The following is a 19001-nucleotide window of genomic DNA, read 5'->3' as shown; positions in this document are numbered from 1 at the left end:
CGAGGTGTTTTCTTCTTTAAATACAAATCACCGTTGGTTTTTGTATGTGCTCGAATATGTACCTAAATTAAGAAAGTTATTCAGTCTTTTTATTACCATTATTTTCCATTGTAATTCAGTACTTTAACAAGTTACCTACATTAAAATGCATCGCACTGCTCATTACAGCAACACGTTATTTAATTTCTGCAATTTCATTACTCTAATGAAATTGCCATAATTCGTCTATCACTCGAATAGAAGCCTATATAAACAGTGTTTCGTGACCTTCAATTGGCATGTTTACGCCTTTAGGCTATTAAAAAAATATATTAGCAATGTATATGTGATCTGTTTACTGGTTTACATTAGGTTAGGTATATATGCGTTCATACTGTTAGAGGGTTTGGTGCGTGTATATATGTGTGTGTGTTGCTTTCTCGAGTGTGCTGTGGTGTACCACCGGGAAGGCATGTTCCTGTTGGTGTAAATAAATAAACATAAACGTAACAGCAATTTCATTACAGGCACTTCTGCGTCGTAGCCGCTACATTTTTCCGCCAAGTGCGTTTGATCTCGTCGAAATACAAAAAAAAAAAAAAAGAACTAACTTAGGAGCTTGTTCCCCACCAAAAGACAAGTAAATGCCTTGCAGCTAACGAAGGATTGTTTTACGTCACCCACAGGAGACCACCGAAAGAGACATATATCGAACGCGAATGCCGGCGTTAGCGTTCCGTTGGGCCTCATGTCCAATCAGTAAAGACACGAGCCCCGGCCGAATGTTGACACCGCGCAGCACCCGTCGTAGTTTATTCTAGATCAGTGTTGGTGGAGTTACCAAAAGAAAATTATACAAGCTTGATCATGCTGACAAAGGCTGTTAAGCACAAAATGTGTCATAGGCCTTTTAGGAAAGAAGTGAAGGTCGTGTGAACGGCAGCGGCTACTGAGGATTCGCTCTCATTTTTTTACACACGCCTTGAGAGTCAAGCGAGACGGTGGTTCATTTCATTTCTATGTAAATAAAACATTTCAGCAAGAAAGCGCGCAACCGCACCTTGACGTAAAAAGATTGTTTTTGCGCGTTCGAACGACGACCCTGGATAGCTCAGTCGGGAAAAAAAGTAAAACAAAAAAGATACCTCAGTCGGCAGAGCGATTGTCTCACAATCTGAAGTTTGTGAGTACAAATTCTTCCGGGGTACGGAAGCTTTTCTTTTCTTTATATATAGGCGTTTTTCGGAGTAGGTTTTTTTGTTAAATTCGGCTGTCTTATTCGGCACCGTCACTGCCCAACGTTATTATAACTCAATAGAAATTGGCTGATAAAACAAGTTCTGTGTTAAAAGTAACGAAATATTTTAATAGCTCTTGCCAATAAAAGGCACGCGTTACCGATCTCCGTTACATCCATAAAAAAGGAACGCGTTACAGATAAAAAGTAACGCACGTTACCTCCGCGTTACTGCAGTTCCCGTTACCTGCCATCGACGGCGACCGCGTTATTCCACACTGGGAGAAGGGACGGAGGCGTTGGGGTTTTCCTAAAGTGGGAGTGTTTACGTGGGGAAAAATGGAGGCAAAATTTGAAGGTGTGTGGGATGACTGCAAAAATTAAAATTACTTCATACGCAGAAACATGCGTGACAAGTAACTGCGTTACGTGGTACTCGTAGTAAGTAACATAAGTGCGTTTTTGTTACTGTTTCGAAAGTGTACTGAGTACGTTACTACGTTACTGAACAAAGCAACTCGTTAAAGGTAGGGAGCCTTCATGTGCGCTTTGCTAAGCTGATGCTACCCTTTGTCATACCACTCGCCGACAAACCAGCAGCCATTTCGGTTCTCGGCGAAAATCCGTGGGGCTTATAACCCTCCCGGAAACAAGCACCTTATCTCACAAGTTCGGAGCAGCTTTGTTGAACCCACGGAGGGAGGATTAGCATTTTCCCCTCGGATGGGAGGACCATGGACACAAAGGCCACTCTCCGGTGCACGGGGAAACAATGAGAGGAACAAAATGGCGGTGGAAGAGGGTGTGAACGGAAACAGGCAGTTGGCATCACTATGCGAAGCGGACATGAAGGCACCCTAGTTAAAGGTATACGCCGTTAGTAGAGTCCGTCGCAACTCAAGACTGTAGGGCGAGGGAAAGGAAAGCCGGGGAGGAGGAAGTAGACGGAACGCTGGAGAGGAGAGGGGGAAACCTCCTCCTCGTTCCAGCATTCCGCCTGCTTCCTCCTTCCCGGCCTTCCTTTCCCTAACCCTACCTTCTTGAGTTGCGACACAGTATAGTAACAAGTTACCAAAAAGACCGACTGGGAATGTTCGGCAAAGACAGCCTGTGCCGCTCTCCCTCTAGATAAGATTGTGTCTGGAAATCATTGCCCGTAATCGGTATGCAGCCCGGCTATCTGGCACCGGGACCAAGGAGCGGCTCTACATAAGGCAGAGCGGTGCTCGAGTATCCGCGATTCAGTCATGGAGTTCGAGACATTCTTGAAGGTGGTCACCGTCCTCTTCGGCACGTTGCACCTCCAGCCAGGTACGGTAGTAGTCCAGACTTGTACGGCGCTCTTCACGAATAATTAAATTACTCGTAATCGATTACTTTTTACGGTAATTTTGTATTTGTTCGATGACCTTTACTAGGTACGAATCGCTATGGTAACCTGATTACTTTCGAAAGTAATAAAATTACGCGTAACCGTTGCTACTTTTCCCTCCGCTTAACAATGGCGCCTTTTGTTTTCACAACCTTGGAAACTGTAAACTGCGCTCCCAGCCTTGGTACCAAGGAATCCTAAAATCAAGTCTCCGACAGTGAAAAAAAAAAAAAAAAATCTACAAAAAAAAATATAAATAAAAAAAAATTAGTTTTGTGGTACGGAGATTTTCACCCTATATTGGACAGTATCGAAGGCCCGTTTTCAAACCGGCAGAAAAGATGTCCTTTTTGACGATGCTCGGTCGGCTCTATCGAATCGCAGCATTGGCCGCGCGCGGTCCGACTGAATGTGAAAGAACGCAGTAAACGGCTAGTATATAGTCTTTCCTCTGCGAAGCGAATTAGTAGCTCGTGTACAACTCATCTGAGCATATACCAGATAGGAAACTGAAAACTGCGCTCCCCCCCCCCCCCCCCCCCCCCCCAAATCCCATATCTAAAAAAAAAAAAATAGAAGCCATTAACGCATCGCTTCCTATGCGAAAAACAAGTTCGTCTGCTTTTTTTTGTGTGTGCAGGGGTTGGGGTGTCGTCAGAACGCCGAGCTCTGGATGGTTCTGATTGAAGGATAGGGGGTAGACCTCGAAGAAAGCTGCCTTGAGGTCTACCCACTATCCTTCGTTCAGAACCCATCACAACTCGGCGTCTTTCTGACGTCAAGTCAAAAGAAGCAGACGAACTTCCGTCAGCATCACCGCCAGCGCGTCTCGCAGCTTTTCGCAAGGAGCGCGAGACGCTCGCCACTCGGCGACGCCAACACGCGGTGACGCCAAGACAGGCGTCTCGTCTGTCGCTTTCAGTTTGTTGGTGAATTTATTGGAGATTAAAGGGTTTATATTTCATTTGTTGTCGCTACAAATGTTTATGCGTTTTTTTTTTTTTTTTTTTTTGTCGCCGAAGGTGGTGTTTTAGATGTCCAGTGTCAGCATGATTTTTCAATAGGGTCGATTATCCAGCTATCCAGCTCAGTATCTTATGTTGTGAAACGAGCCGGAAAAAATCGGCGCGCCTGCACATGGCAAGCTGAATCTTACTCCGAATGTGCATTGAGGTAATGCATTTTACTTTGTGGAATCTTAAGGCGTAGTTCACTTCCTGTGGGAAATGAACTAGACCAACAAAGTTGCTGAATTCTACGGCGGGCGTGTTCGCGGATGACTGAGCTTACGACAAACGTAACTTGTCGCGCCATCTCCCGCTAGCGCGGGGAGCAGACGACAGGCAGCGTCGTCTGCTTGCTGCGGCTATCGGGATGCTCCGTCGGGAACGCAGACAAGTCCCAGAGAGATGGAAATGTTCTCCCTGAGCCATGGTTTTCAACTTCACAGAGTGCGAATACTGCGTGGATTTGTACAGTCGCGTCGCCAAAAGCTCCGAAGCTGAAGGCTATGTATTCATCCGCGTCACCACGCGGAAGAATATCAGAAAGGTCTTTTAGATGCGAGCGACAAGACAGTGGTGCCACGCAGCGGCTCCTAACAGACGGATTTTGCATAGATATCCTGCGTAGCGGCCGACCATAGTTTCCAAAATCAGCTTACCTGAGCACAGCACTGTGCAAAGCAGTCGAAACCAGAGCCGTGGTTTACATTTTTCTTTTTTTGCAAAACGTGGAAATTGTGAGTCTCAATCCCAGTACGTCTACTCGGGCCACCAGCGAGCACAGAGAAATCGGATGACAACCTAAAATTACTTCTCGTACAGACCTTACCCCTTAGCAGCGCTGCTGAACGTTCAAATTGCAGGGGTTTTATTTTTCTTTTTTTCTTTCTTATACGTTAAATGTTTAGCCGATATTTCAAGAACAGTAACCACTATACGTCGAAGCAAAACTGATTTCAAAGTCGCCCGGAAGTTACTAAATCACGAAAAAAAGTTCTGCGTCAGCGTACTGCACGGGACATCTGCTCTCGAGTATAGAACCACTGGAGTACCATTCTAGTACAAAAATCTAATTTGTATAAGAAATTGCTTTGTCCAATAAGCGCATATGTTCAAATAATATCATTTTATGAGCATACAACAACCTTTTAAGAACACATAAGAACAATATAAGATTATATATAACAAGTTATACGAAACTTCTAACCATTTTCTTATAACTTCTTATATAATCGTATATTGTTCTTATATGTCATTATATGGTTCCTGTAGGCTCTTATAAGGTCTTATTTGATCGTATGCGTTTATTGGACGAAGAAATTTTTGATACATATAAGATTTTTCACTAGGACAGCCAAACGCTGACTCGGCTGTCGAATTCTTCACGTTTGGGGGCTTTATGGGCTAAACCAACGAAGGGGATCTGGCACGCCCCGGCGAAAGAATGAAGAATCATTTAAGTCATCCGGGGTTCTCTTGACGAGCAACTTCTCCGCCATAAGCCTCCGTCAGATTGTGGGCTATCTCGGCCGGCATTTGAACCCGCTGCCCTGGAGATCCTTAGGCCTCCAGTATAAGACGTATGACGTTCGATATACGGCCTTCTTATCTACAGGGGGCGTTGCTACAACACCCTTGAAGGGTGCAGGAGTGTCTAAATTTGTCTCAGTTGGTGCCCTTGACCGTCCCCCTTCTTCTCGCTTTGTGACCGAAGATAAAACGAGCCCGGAGACTGAGTTGCTTGAAGATACTCAAGATTTGAAATAAAGCTCAAAGTACAAAGTACAAAGGAAAAGAAAAAGAAAGAAAAGACCGGACAAGACGCTTACAATCGCGCTCAATGGACAATAAGCGCGGCACTGGCGCCTTGTTATCGAAACCGATATCGGCGTTGGATTCCGCTTATACATTGTTTTGGTGCAGATAATGGAAAACTTAGCTACCGTAGTTCACACTCGAGTGGAGGTGTACAGTGTGCTCAACTGTTAAAGATAACGTGGTACCTGTGGCCGAAACTGATATCAGAGCTGTCTAGTGATTAAATCAATGATGCGGCGGAGAATAAGGCGGCTGTTCATGCTACTTTCGCCACTCCCCGATACCATTATCCCATGACTTCTTCGTTTCTTTCTTTACCACCCACGCTTTAAATTTTGACTTGTTTGTTTTGTTGTTTTTGACACCAACGCATTCACCATGCGGGGCCACCTTATCTCGGTGATCTTGCAGTTTCTCTCATACAGGCCACCTTTTTTAAACAACAAAATTCAAAAGCGACATTTTTTTTTTTTTTTTTTTTTTTTATCGCCGAGTCACGTATCGGTGATCGTTTTCGGAGCTGGGAGTGAAACTCTACAAAACAACAGCGGCATCAGCTGCCAGAGTGAGCCGGTAGATGACGCATGCAGTATTTTCGGCCACCGCTCCCGCGTTATATTTAACAGTTGAGTACACTGTACAACTGTGCACCGCCCTTCAGAACGAAAAAAAAAATCAGTTTATACTATAGTTCGGTCCATTTTAAATGTATACACGATGCAATACAATAACAATGTGGTAGTATTTTCCGGAATATGTAGTCTGCATCCGGAAAAAGAAAAAAAAAACTTAAATTGTCTTATGCAATTTTAGGGTTTTCAACCTAAATTCGCGGGAGAAAATTAATGTTAAAAACTTTTCCCTCGAAAGTCCGCACCCAGTGCACAGTCCGGAAGTGTGGCGCAGTGCGCACGTAGGTTCTCATGCACAGTACTCGTTGACAGATGTCTACTTTATTGAGAAAGGCGATTGTGTCATGCAGAAATCATCATTAGCCTATTCTGCCACTCCCAAAATTCATCACGTCTCATAATATTAAACAAACCACACAAAAAAAAGAAAAAAAAAATCCCTGCAAAGTTTGCAGTTAGTAAAATTCAAAACATGTATGTCCGCGGATCCAGGAATTAAGGTATCCTGAATTGTTTCATATTGCTTAGCACAACGCGGCTCTCATGACCGATTCCGGCTACTATTTGATATCTGCGCCCAATGAAACAGGGGATAATAAAATGTCTGCTTTGTGGCAGCTTTTCTTTGCGCGTGACTATCTCCGGGCTTACGTTCATTTGTTATTTTAATAAAAATTGTCGTAAAAAACGAACATACCCGCGTGGGTCAGACAGTAAACCACTTAGAAAAAATTGCAAAAATCAGCTTTGAGTAATACCAACCTGTAATTTACTCTAAAACGGATGATTTGTTTATGAAAAATATTGACGGACATACGGCTAAATCATAAGTTAGCTCGAATCTAGTTATAAACTTTCAGTTTATAAAATTCAATATTCACACGTACTTTTTTTTTTGTTGTTGGACAAAAAGCATGAAATAGGGCTTCCTGAAAATTTTGTATGTAATGACACATTAGCTTTACTCAAGAAGTGTTTCATCGAACCATACATTAATCAATTTATGCCTGTAAATTTGCCAGAAACGGATTACTAGCATGTCTTCCATTACGCTCTTTCTTGGTGTTGTGATACAAACTAAAGACGTTAGATTTATAAAATTGTATTTCTTTTATAAAAAAACACTCATTTAATGCACCCTAAATGGGTGTACGAATTTGCAAATAAAAACGTTGCAACTAATTTTCCAAACCCAAACATAAGTGTTTCTTCAAGTCGGTAAAAAAACTATTGGACGTTTAACTACAAAAAATAAAAGATAAATAACGAGAGCAGTCAGAAAATTGTTTTCGTTAAATAAATGTTAAAATAGGCCCACAAGTCGTTTTTTTTTTTTTTTGTTTAGGTTTGAGATAAGCATGGCGCCCTGGCAAAGTTTTTTTTTATGTGTAACTTCAAATGAAGATTTGAAGTTACACATAAAAGTTACACAGTTATTTGAAGTTAAAGGCAAACGCTTTAAAGCGTTTGCCTTTATATTTTTATACAACAAATCCTCCACTTAGCCTGGCTATCAAGGTAAATTAGGGTGTAGTGTTATGCAAAGTTGATCTTTTGGGATGTATTTGGAGTGGGTTGGATCATTCTGACCCTTACAGTTTTATGCTCTGAGATTGTATACCATGCGTGGATATTCGGCCGTTTCAAAAAAGAAAAAGCGAACTTGGACCTTTGAATATAATACTTTGGATTAAGCTTGTTGGTTCATCTTAATTTGAAAGGTTTAAAAGCGCAAAAAATTCACACACAGAAAAAGACGTTTGGTGCTTCGGTCTTTAAGAATATATTTACCCCAAAGTACTTTTATTCTTCACATATATTTGAGTGCATAAAGTTCAGTTTGTGACCACTCTATGCAGTTTAAAAGGGCTTTTTATTTAAAAAAATTATAAATATTCCTGCATTTTGAAAAAAAAAAAAAACTAGACGCGGAATTATGCATGTTTATGAATATAGCATACTGTCACAGTTTTTCTTAATTGTGACAAACTCAAGGCCAATAATGGCAATGATCAAGTGTCGGCGTGTAATTATTATGCCAATAAAGGAAGAACTACCCGTGTTTAAACCAGCGACAAATATTGTATTTCCAGATGCGCGCGGCTTTTTATGTCGAAACCAGATGCTACTTCTGGACCATTTTAGGATTTTAGATATTCTATAATCTGTATCATTCCAAAAGCTTTTTTCTTTTCTTGAATGGAAGACAAATAAACATTTAGTCTTATTGGGAATGACAATGTGTACCTTTAGAGTTAACTTTCTTGGGGTTGGGTCTAATCAGGCAAACCTTAATGTTTGATAACAATTTTATCTCTGAATAGGTATATATATATCCAGTTGTGATTTGATATGCCGGATATTCAATAAATGGTTAGAAAGTAAGAGTTACCGCCATTCAAATATCTAAAATGTCTGTCACGTATTTTCAACTTGGGATTTTAAAATATAGGATGAGGTGGAAAGTACACTTCTATATGAGAACTATACCCGCTTTCACCTCAAAAACCATAGTAAACAAAAAGTCCGGCCACTCGCGGCGTATTACTAATTTCCCTCTTTATATTTATAGTTAAGATATTTGTAAGTGAATTTTAGATTAAGATATGTGTTATCCTATTAACACGTACACGTTCCAAACGATAAAAATGTCGCTTTTTCCTCCGCCAACAAAATCTCGTAAGAGCTAATTCGCGCCGCGCCTGAACAATGCGCAAAAATTGCTTTTTCTTGAAGTGAAAACGACTGTTGTGGCTATAAAGGTTTTATAAAGGGAATAAAAGTATTTTAGCGGTAAATCTTTTTTTGTTTTAGGAGTTTTACCGGAAAGTACTCATACTGCAACAGCATAGTGAAGAAGTTGAAGTTACGTCAACACACCTTGAACTTTCAGTTTAGTTACGCTATTGACGTCAGGCAAGAAATATATTTAATTAGAAATAAGATACTTAGGGTGCTTGTATGATAGTTCTATGAAAAAAACCGAGGCACGCAGAATCTGAAATGGAATTTTTCCACGCTCTATAACTTCTCACTTATTATTTCTGTTTCAAATCTATTGGACAGCGTTTACTGCTCAACTCAGTGAGGAAACTGAAATTGGTGTATATATGATTAACCCGTTAAATTTCCCTACCAGCCTTCGTGGAATAGCCTGAATTGTGTATGACTTAGCACCATTCCAACTCTCACACAAAGTAAGGTTGTGGGAAACCTGAACTGGCTTATATTTCTGCACAAAATGTTTTTCTCGCTAAATTCAGTGGATAAAGTATGTGTTACACTCCTGCGCTGAACTTTGTTGGGACATATCGTTTTTAATATACCTCCAGAAGAATTATTTCTATCTTCGTCAACGAGGTAGAGGGGCTTAGAGCGACAAACTGGTATCCCGTTCACCAGACAAAAGTTACCACTCGTGAAGCAGGCACAAAGCTAACGGTGGCGGAACGCGGATAAGATTGTCATTGCGTTCTGCCACTGCTAGCTTTACGCATGGTTCACGAGTGGTAACTTTGGAGCACCCCCGAGTTTCCCACGAGCTTTAGGTCGTTCTAAAAAGAGCTGATTTAGTAACGTTCGATGACGCTCAGAAAATTTCTAATTGGAACCATATCCCTAATTTCACTAATTAAAACGTTAATTAACAAATCTTAATTAATTAGCCGACTTATCGCAAAAGATGAGCCAACCACATAATCTCCCCTGTCCCTATAACTCACCTGCACGGCTTTTCTAAAAGAAATCTGTAAAGCTTAAAAAAAAACACCCTGTATATCTTTACAGGGTACGTGTCCCAGATAACTTGTTCCATACTTTACAAATCAACGAACGCTCTGCGAGAGTGACATCATCTGTAAGTTGTTAAAAGTGTTTTGGAAAAGTGCAGAATTTTTGTTTCCAGTGCGCTTACTTCATTAGTTAATTTTGACACATTCGTTTTTTTTTTTTTAATTATTCGCTTAAGAGCCGAGGCGTGAATTCCAAATCTGAAGAGCGTGTTGAGAAACGCCAAATTAAGGTGTTTCCTACTTGATACGCTTTGCGGGCTTCTTTTTATTAGCCTAAAAAAAGCGCAAAAAAAAACAAAAAAAAAAACGTGTCAATGCGTTTGCGCGTCGCGCTTGCAGCGCCCTCAGACGTGCTCTGTAGGAACGAAGTGCACACTATCGCTGGGGCGCTGTCCAAAACAGGGCTTCGTGCTGGGGTAGTCCCTGAAGATAACCGCGACCACCTGCTGCCGTAAAGCCCTGCCTGTTTCGGACAGCGCGCCAGCGATAGGGTGCATAAATTTGGTTCCTTCAGAGCAGCTCTGAGGGCGCTGCAAGCGCGACGCGCAAGAACATCGTCAAATGTTTTTGTTTTTTTTTTGCGCGCGCGTGCGTTTTATTTTAGTTTAATTAAAAGAAGCGCGCAAGGCGTATCATGTACGAAACACCTTAATTGGGCTTTTCTCAACGCGCTCTACAGCTTTACAATTGACCCCTCGGCTCTTAAACGATTAATAAAAAATATAGCTAATAAGTTTAAAATTCTCTTCAAACCTTCAAAGAAAACCCAACGATGTCACTACCTATTTCTCGCAAATGAATGTTCCGAGAAAACAAAGCAGACGACATCGAAACCACGTGTAATGCAACTTTTGTTCCCCCGCGTTTCCTTGACTAGCCTATGCGGCTGATGACAAGTGTGACCTCGTTGCAACGACGACGTGCCTCAAAGGATACATGATCGACATCAACAGCCACATGCACGACCTGGGAAATATGGAAACAAGCAAGATGGACGCATACATAGAGAATATGGAAAAGTAAGTTTAAACGTTTTGTGAGTGCGAGGGAAATTCTGGGGCAGCCATACAGAGAGGTCAGGTGCGTTCGTCCGCCGCGGTCCAATGGCTACATTTAACCAGACAACACTTTCCGCTGAATTTAGTGGGAAGCGTCTCCACGCACAAATTCCATTTCTTCGCTAAAGTTAGGGGGACGTTTTCTTGCTATATTTGAGGGTAAATTTGAATCGTGGTATAATTACGCAAACATTAAATTTGATCGCTAAACTCAGAGGAAAGTGTTTACCCGTTAAATCCGCCGAAAAACAACAACAACTGACTTTATGTTACCGTAAGGGTGTTGTTCCTGAGCAATCTTGTCAACGTTTTCGTTTAAGGGTTGGATATTTTAGCATTGGCCAATAAAGTGAATTCTCTCTCTCTCTTCAGCATTGGTTGATACTGGAGCAGCAGCGTAAGCCATCAACGGTGTTTGCACATCATTATATGAAGTACGATCTCCCTTCTCTGGATGAGCCTTACTCGGCGCTAGTAAAAATGAATACAGCAATATGCCCTTTGTACAACTCGAGTTTTCAGTCAGGGTTCATTGCATTACGTACTTGCTCGCATAAGATAATTCTCGTTCGGAATTTCCTTTCGAAAAATTCGACTATGATTGACTATGACAATTCAGAAATATTTCTAAGTGAACTCATTGTTGCGGCACAGGACGGGCAGGAACCTTTCCGCACACATGCCAAGTACACTGTCATTATTATCAACATGACCGATTACTGCTGATGCTGTGAACCCTTCCGCTTCATTTGTTTCTAAAGGACTGGTACTTGTTCTAACGATCATACGTTTTCTAACTGTTACAGCACTGATTCAAGTATTGAAGTAGCTAATGTATCCGCAGAGTCAGTCTTAAAGGGGTACAGAAACAAAAGTTAGCTCTTAATTCTTTTTTGAGCCAGAAACTACGTTGTGTCAGTACCTTAGAAAAACCAGTCTTCCGCTCGTAAACGCACGAAAACTAATTTTAAAAAGAAGAAAACTATTTCTCAATACCACCTGGTATTGATAAGTACCCAGCGCCACTCACGGCAGTACAGCACAAATATACAGGGAGTTTCCGAGAAAAAAAGAACCGTGTTTTTGGCCCGCGGGTAACTAAACCATGCATCGCAGGAAGCTCAAACTCCGTCTGAATGTGACGCTCCCCGCCTCTCCCCCCCCCATCACTCACCACGACTCGTCTCCCGTCGTTTAACGCGCCACGCGGCTGCTATGCTAACTGCAGTGTATTCTAGGGAATCCGTACGTTTCGAAGCACAGCGTCTAGATGGCGTTCCACCATACTCCATCGAAAACACAGTTCGTAAACGAAAATCTAGATGGCGCTTCGAACGACGGGAGGCGGACTGAAGTGAATGAAAGGGGGGGGGGGGGGGGGGGGGGTATCCCCTTCAACTGGAGGAGTTCCACTGGCTGCACGGCCGCGACGTCACATCACGGGGGTGCTGCGGTACGCGTCGCCCAGTGTTGCTTGACCAGAACCTAACCCGCTTGCCGCGCGCTAAAGGAAGCGAGCAAGCCGGCCGTGTCGCGGCGGTCGCCTATTGTTCGCTGCGACCTGGCGGTAGCCGCCGCAGGAGCATCGGGCAGCAATGGCGACGAACAGCACGGCGGACAGTGTCCCCGTCGTGATTACGACGGTGACACTGTTAAGGCAGTTACGAGTTCGGAAAGTTCCTTCGGAAGCCGGTGCCGCCGGCTCAGAATCATCGCGAAGTAATAGCAACGAACAGCAGAGAGGACAGTGGGCGACTAAGAATCCGGAAAGCTTCTTCGGTAGCCGGTGCAGAATCATCGGGGGGAAGCAGTGGCGATTAGCAGCACAGCGGACAGTGTTCCCTGGGTGATTACGACGGGATTTAAGGCGGTTACGAATCCAGAAAGCTTCTTCCGTGGTGCCAATATGACGAAGAGAAAACTGTTTCATGAATCTGACCGCGTGTGCGACGTGAAGGAGGTCCGTTTCGACGGACAAGTGGTTGCCACGGAGCGCCGTACTCTGCAAACAAAATTAAGCGCGCCCGCAAAAAACTTTTGTTGGCGTTGAGTGGACTGCGGTAATTATGTACGTTTATTTCTGAATCAGCTTGACAATAACTGGGCGATTTTTTTTTCGCGCCGTTCCGCGATTCTCTTTACTATCTTCCTGTAGGCTGATGGAAACATCCAACGGTAGGCTTAGGAGGGCGACCACATTCCGCTTCTCGATTCCGGTGAAGTATTTGCTGCATACTTTAAAGTTTGCCGTCGGTGTCGATGCTGTTCCATCGTCGCTAGAAGAGAAAAAAAGTTAATTGTATTATTCGTCAGCAGCTTAAACAAAGCGCGAACTGGAAGGTAAGATGGACGCACAAGTCGTACCCAGGTCGCGCAGTACTCCGCCTCGTACGGCTTCGAAGGGACGATGTAGTACTTCGTGCCGTGCGCGACCTTGCCGACCACGCAGCAATTGTTGCGGCTTTCTTGGAGCGGAATAGCCATCTCAGAAATTACAGCGCTAAAGCGCGAAACACATGTACGACGAAACCGTCCGATCCGACGTCCGACCGCGCAATACGACGGTCGGAGGCGAGGGTTTTCAACGCTCTCCGATGCTATGAAAACCCTCTTTCCCCAAGGTCATTCCGGCAGTCTGCACGTCAGATCGGAAGGTTTCGTCGTACACGCGCTTAACCCACTATAACGCACAACCAACGCAGCGACTGGCAGAAGATGCCCGATGCAACGGACCCGTTTGCCGCTAGGGGCGCCCTGGTCGGGGCTTGAATTAGATCCGCACGGTTCCTAAAGAGCAGCAGGCACCTTTACGTAATATTGCAGCTGTGAATATATTTCATGCCACCAGAGTGACACCGGTCATTTATTTTGGTTTCGTTTTCGATCAGAGTTGCCCCTTCAGTGATGATGAAGACCAGAATGTACAAAAATAGAATCTCAGCAGAAGCAGTGTTGTGTCCCCCGCTCTGACGCATTCCATCGGGGCACAACAGGGCCGAAAGAGCTGGAAAATACTGCTTCCGCGCGTAGAAAGGCCATGTGGCGCGATTTTGGGCTGGAAGTACGTCAGGCAAAACTGCCCCATATTCCGAGACCCGGCAGTGCCCTACACAATGCTCCGTTTTTCTTTTTTTTTTGCAGGTCGAGAGCTTACCCGGAGAAACCGAAGTGCTTCCGATGGTCTCACCACTGCGCGGAAAGCGCCACGAAAGAGTACTTGGATAGTGCAGCGTCGACCTACGAGATCTTTCAAAAAGTGATCGCCGACAAACAGGCCCTGAAATGTGAGGCCATTAATATCCCTGTACTGGCATCGCTAAAATATAGGATCGCATCATTGCAACTTCCCTTAGGCATTCATTTCACTGAAGTTATTTTTAGGAAAATGTCGGATTAGAGACCTCCGCTTATCTTATCCTTTCATAGAGAAACTCAGCTCTAGGAAAGTGGCGCCGAGCCTTCTCTTTGACAATTCGTTTTTTGTGGAAACAGGGTACATCGAATTTTGATAGTAATTCAAACCTTAGCTCGTTCAGCCGTTTTGTCTCGGCCGACGGCTGAGCCGAACCAGTCGGCGATTCAGTAGCTCGGTGACTTGGGCGGCCAGACTATGCGGAGGGCAAGTATCGTCTGCTACTTTTGCGGCGGTTGCGCGGACGTCAGAAAGCCGAATTCTGATTGGCTCTGATTGGAAGCATAGTGGGTAGACTCCAAAGGAAGCTGCCTCATGGTCTACCCACTATTTTTCAATACGAGCCAATCAGAGCACGGCGTTCTGACGTCAACACAACCCCTGCACAAGAAGCAGACGATACTTGCGCTCCGATTTCGAAGAAGTTTGTGGTTAATTAAAACTTGTTGTTGGCCTAGTTGGTTCATGATGCAGTCTAGAGGTTTTTTGCGCGATACAAGGGACAATCACAAGTGCTTGTCCGTGTCTACTCGCTTGTGATTGTTCCTTGTGTCGCGCAAAAAACCTCTAGACTGTTTGTGGTTAAGATTGACAAGTTCTTATGTACGCCTCCCCGAAATCTTTAATTTTACTGGAGCCTCCTCTCCCCCTCCCCTCCCCTCCCCCCATAGAGCATTAATTGTAAGGGGCGGGTCTCAGTTGAGAGTTATTGCTGCAGTCATTTTCATTGTGAATACAATGATCCCAGTGATAGTGCAAGAGGAACTATAAATGCATTCGGGTGCATTTTGGTTTCATTGCGCCATAACCAAGTGTGCTTCATCAGCATTCATACTTACAAGACATTAGACATACTGAGAACACCAGGGTTCGCAGTATAACCTGTCGACAACCACCAAACGCCTGATAGGTTACGGCTGCAGTCGTCTCGTTGCTTCGATCACAATGACCCGAATCCCGATGATGGTGCAACATATCTTTTCAGTAAAAATGACTGCTGGTGCATTTCCTTTTAATTGAACGCCGACCAAGGCTGTATTGTCAGCAAACTTAAAAAATCAGTGGAACGTCATCTGTTGTCACCTTGCGTTTGTATTTTTTTTTTTTTTTTTTTTGCGTTAATCTAACTCCAGCCCGAGTACGGCAGACGCCCTGAAACCGTGTACCGATTCTTTTGTGCAGCTCTCGCAGAGGCGTACAAGTGCTACGACAGCGACAAATTCGCCCACTGCGTTACGGGGATCATCGATGATTTTCTTCGTATTCCCTTGAATGTGTCCAAGACCCGTGTCGACGAGCTTCGCAGGTAACTTTTATGCAAAAGACTCCGTCCTTGACAGCACTTTGAAGCGGAGGCTGTCGAAGCCACATCGGCAAGCCATCAAACCGTTTCCAGAGAGGTCGATTTTCGTTTGGAAACGGTTTAGAACAGTTATGGTTTAGAATTGTAGGCAGAAAAAACGGGGTGCCCTGCGTGTTCATTTTAAATCAACACTTTCACCAGGAGGACGGCACGTGTGATCACGAAACAGTCGACCCTACGGTTAATAGATTTGTGTGACCCCACCCAAATTTTACTTGATGGCAATGGTTTAAGCGTTCAAAATCGGCGGGAAGCAAGGTTCAGTGATTTCTGTCGACCGCCATATTCTGTTTCATTTTACGATATACCGCACCAGACTATTCGCGGCGGGAAGTATGGGTATCGCCGCCTGGTGGAAATTTTTCACAACCCAGAGTGAGGATACTTGAACTTCCTCTGCGGGTGCAAGCACGTGCAATGCCAAGCTTCTATGCACTATGAAAATTAAAACATAACCGCGTGGGTAGCACCTGCACTACCCATAGTGAGAAACACAGAGGCGCCCCTGGCGAGCTTCTCATCGCGAATATGAGCCTATCAGAGCAAATCTGTAGCCCGGAGTTTGTCACGTGACCTCCTAGGTGGGTGCAACGACGCGCGGAGCATAAAGTCACGGGGCGCGCGTAGAGTTCCAGATTGGCCGACGTGGCTAGTAGCGACCGTTGCACTTGCGGTACATCGTGAGGTGAAACGAAGCAAAGCGATGTCGGTAAGAGTTTGATACGCGTCAGTGTGGCTCTACAGAAAGAAGACATTCGCTCTATGATGCCCCAAAGGAATGCTGAAAAATTTCAAGATATATATATTTTTTTTTGTCTAAAAGCGGCGACTTCTCAGGGCCCCTCAACACTTTGCATTTTCTAAAGTTTTAAACAAATGTCTGCTCTGTTCAGGCAAAACAAAAAACAAAATACAAACGTGAACATGTTTATTTAATTTTATTTTCCGGTAATATCAAACCAGTGTTGTACACGTTCTTCCGAGATAAGAGCGAATTCTCGTTTCTAGTTCCTTATCAATCTTGAAACGAGTTCCTGTTACAAGCTGTGATTCAAAAGGCACGAATACTCGTTCCATTCCTAATAGTGGAATGGGTTGTTACACACAATACAACGCAATGTAATACAATACTTTTTTTTTTACAATTTAATTTTTACATAAGCTTAATTCCCACGCAGGCTTGTATGTGGGACGCGGCAGTAGTGGTATGGTAGAACACAATCGACATTATTTTGGTAATATTTCATACTGCTGCCACTATTACCGTTACATTAGCGTATTTTAATTAAATATTCTGCTAAATATTTTCTTGCGAAAATAAAGCAAGCAAGTGAGAATATTCCCATAATCGAATCGCCACAATCACATTTGCTCCAGTTCTTTTTTTTTTCTTCTTCTTGACTATTTTGGGAATGTTTCTATCACTTGAGGTCGGAAGTATAAATATATCCGCTGATAGAAAATCTAAATGCCAATTAAATTCCCCTAAAGTTTAAAAAAGAAGCGCTGTTCCTTCTACCGTTCCCTGGAAAACGTAACCAGCTCATGTTCCAGTTCCGAGGCAAAATGAACAGGGGCGTTTTTTTTCTAAAAAGAAAGTTTTCCAGGAGCGTCGTTTCTTCGAAGGCGTTCTGTACAACATTGCATCAAACAAAGCCATCGCCGATATTTCATCAAGGTCGTCTTCGGAACCACACATCTTAATTTATCAAAACAGGGAGTCTTCTATTTTTAATTTTTTTTTTTTTTTTAGGTTTTGGGCCAAACTGATGTTTCCTTAGGGTTGCGGGAATCCCGTTCCTTTATTTTCTTCGCCATAAGCATCGATTTTCTGTTCGCCCCTGAACATTAAGACCGAGAAACAGCAAATCTACAGTAAAAAAAGCAAACCCAAATCAAACAACCCCAAATTCGATGAAAAAAATAAGCCGCGAAACCTCGAAGCCCTGGCCATATATAACGCACCTTAAGGGGTATTCACACGAGGGAGAAATCCCGGGGATTTCTCCCCGACACGCGCGCATCACGAGATGAAAACGCGAGGCTTTTGCACATCGCAAAGCCTGACGTTTTCGTCGTGGGATGCGCGTGCCGGGGAGAAATCCCCGGGATTTCTCCCTCGTGTGAATACCCCTTTAAGGGGGGAGGCTGGTCTTTAACTTTTTGTTTTTTATCTTTCAGTTATCGTGCTGCAATTTACTGTACTGATGTATTTCTCAGTGGTGATTTCAAATATGCAACTAGTTTTCAGATAGCTTTACTAGATCCCGAGTTATTAACACATTTGTAATTTTCATTAGGTCATCCTTACGGGCCTTTAGCATAAAATTGTTCACCATATATCAGAAATGTTTATAGGATTGCATTCACCAAGACATGTTTTGTGCGGTGATGCTATTTTAAGTCTAGACTAATTATATTACATTGGTAAAACACATCTGCAACCAAGTTGCACAAAACGGGAGGTTATATCTTTTTGAGACTAATTAATTAAAATTATTGTATGAGATAAAAAGCCACAAAAATAGCATCACCGCACAAAACATGTCTGGGGGAATGCAATTCTATAAAAATTTCCGATATATTCTGAAGAATTTTACGCTAACGACCCGTAAAGAGGACCTAATTAAAATGACTAATCTATTTATAACTCAGGATGTAGTAAAGCTATCTGAAAACTAATTGCATATTTGAAATCACCACTGAGAAATACATCAGTACAGTAAATTGCAGCACGATAACTGAAAGATAAAAAACGCGAAGTTAAAGACCAGCCTCCCCCCTTAAAGAAGATTGAGGGCGCAGGTGAGCTGTCGAATATTAGGCAACGTAATAAAACCGGAGACACGGAAACAAAGGCGGCACGTACACAACACCGTCTCGATGTAGTGTACGTCTTTTTTTTTTTCGTGTTTCCGGTTTCATTATGTTGCCTTCAAGAAGACCAGACCTTTTTTTCATATCCTTCGCTTTCTACTGATTTTCCTGCTCGCGACCAATTTATTTTTAGGAGGGTCACGGAGGCGACGAACACCTGCCTGGTGCCCAAGGGCCAGTGCCCCGCTGCAGCCAAACCTGGCAAAGACATCGGCCAGAATCTTCAAAAGGGCTTCTCCGACATCTGGAGTCAGTGGAGCGGCAACGCAGCTTCGACCGTCAGCTTCACCCTGGGAAGCCTGATGCTGGTGCTGGCACCGCTGGTCGCCCAGAAACTACTCTGAACTCATCTAAATTTGCATAATCCTAATTTAAACAATGATCTTGCTTTCACCCTCACGTATTTTGTCTGCAAATAAAGAAATTGCGTTCCCCACACAGAGGAGTGTTCACCGCGA

At 43.4% G+C, this 19001-nt stretch overlaps 1 protein-coding gene across 1 annotated transcript; it reads left to right on the top strand.

Annotated features, from left to right (window-relative positions):
• Window positions 1-2395: 2395 nt before the first annotated feature.
• LOC115323857 lies at window positions 2396-18981 on the top strand. Its single transcript, XM_040210224.3, has 5 exons — window positions 2396-2527; window positions 10711-10852; window positions 14033-14175; window positions 15486-15609; window positions 18677-18981. The coding sequence occupies exons 1-5, from the start codon at window positions 2464-2466 to the stop codon at window positions 18885-18887; spliced, it is 684 nt and encodes a 227-aa protein (XP_040066158.1). The 5' UTR covers window positions 2396-2463; the 3' UTR covers window positions 18888-18981.
• Window positions 18982-19001: the final 20 nt, after the last annotated feature.

This window comes from Ixodes scapularis, unplaced genomic scaffold (genome assembly GCF_016920785.2).
Source record: "Ixodes scapularis isolate PalLabHiFi unplaced genomic scaffold, ASM1692078v2 PGA_scaffold13__105_contigs__length_92229423, whole genome shotgun sequence".
NCBI classification, from domain to species: domain Eukaryota; kingdom Metazoa; phylum Arthropoda; class Arachnida; order Ixodida; family Ixodidae; genus Ixodes; species Ixodes scapularis.
The sequence above is the reverse complement of the archived record's forward strand: the minus strand, read 5'-3'. Positions and strand labels throughout refer to the sequence as shown.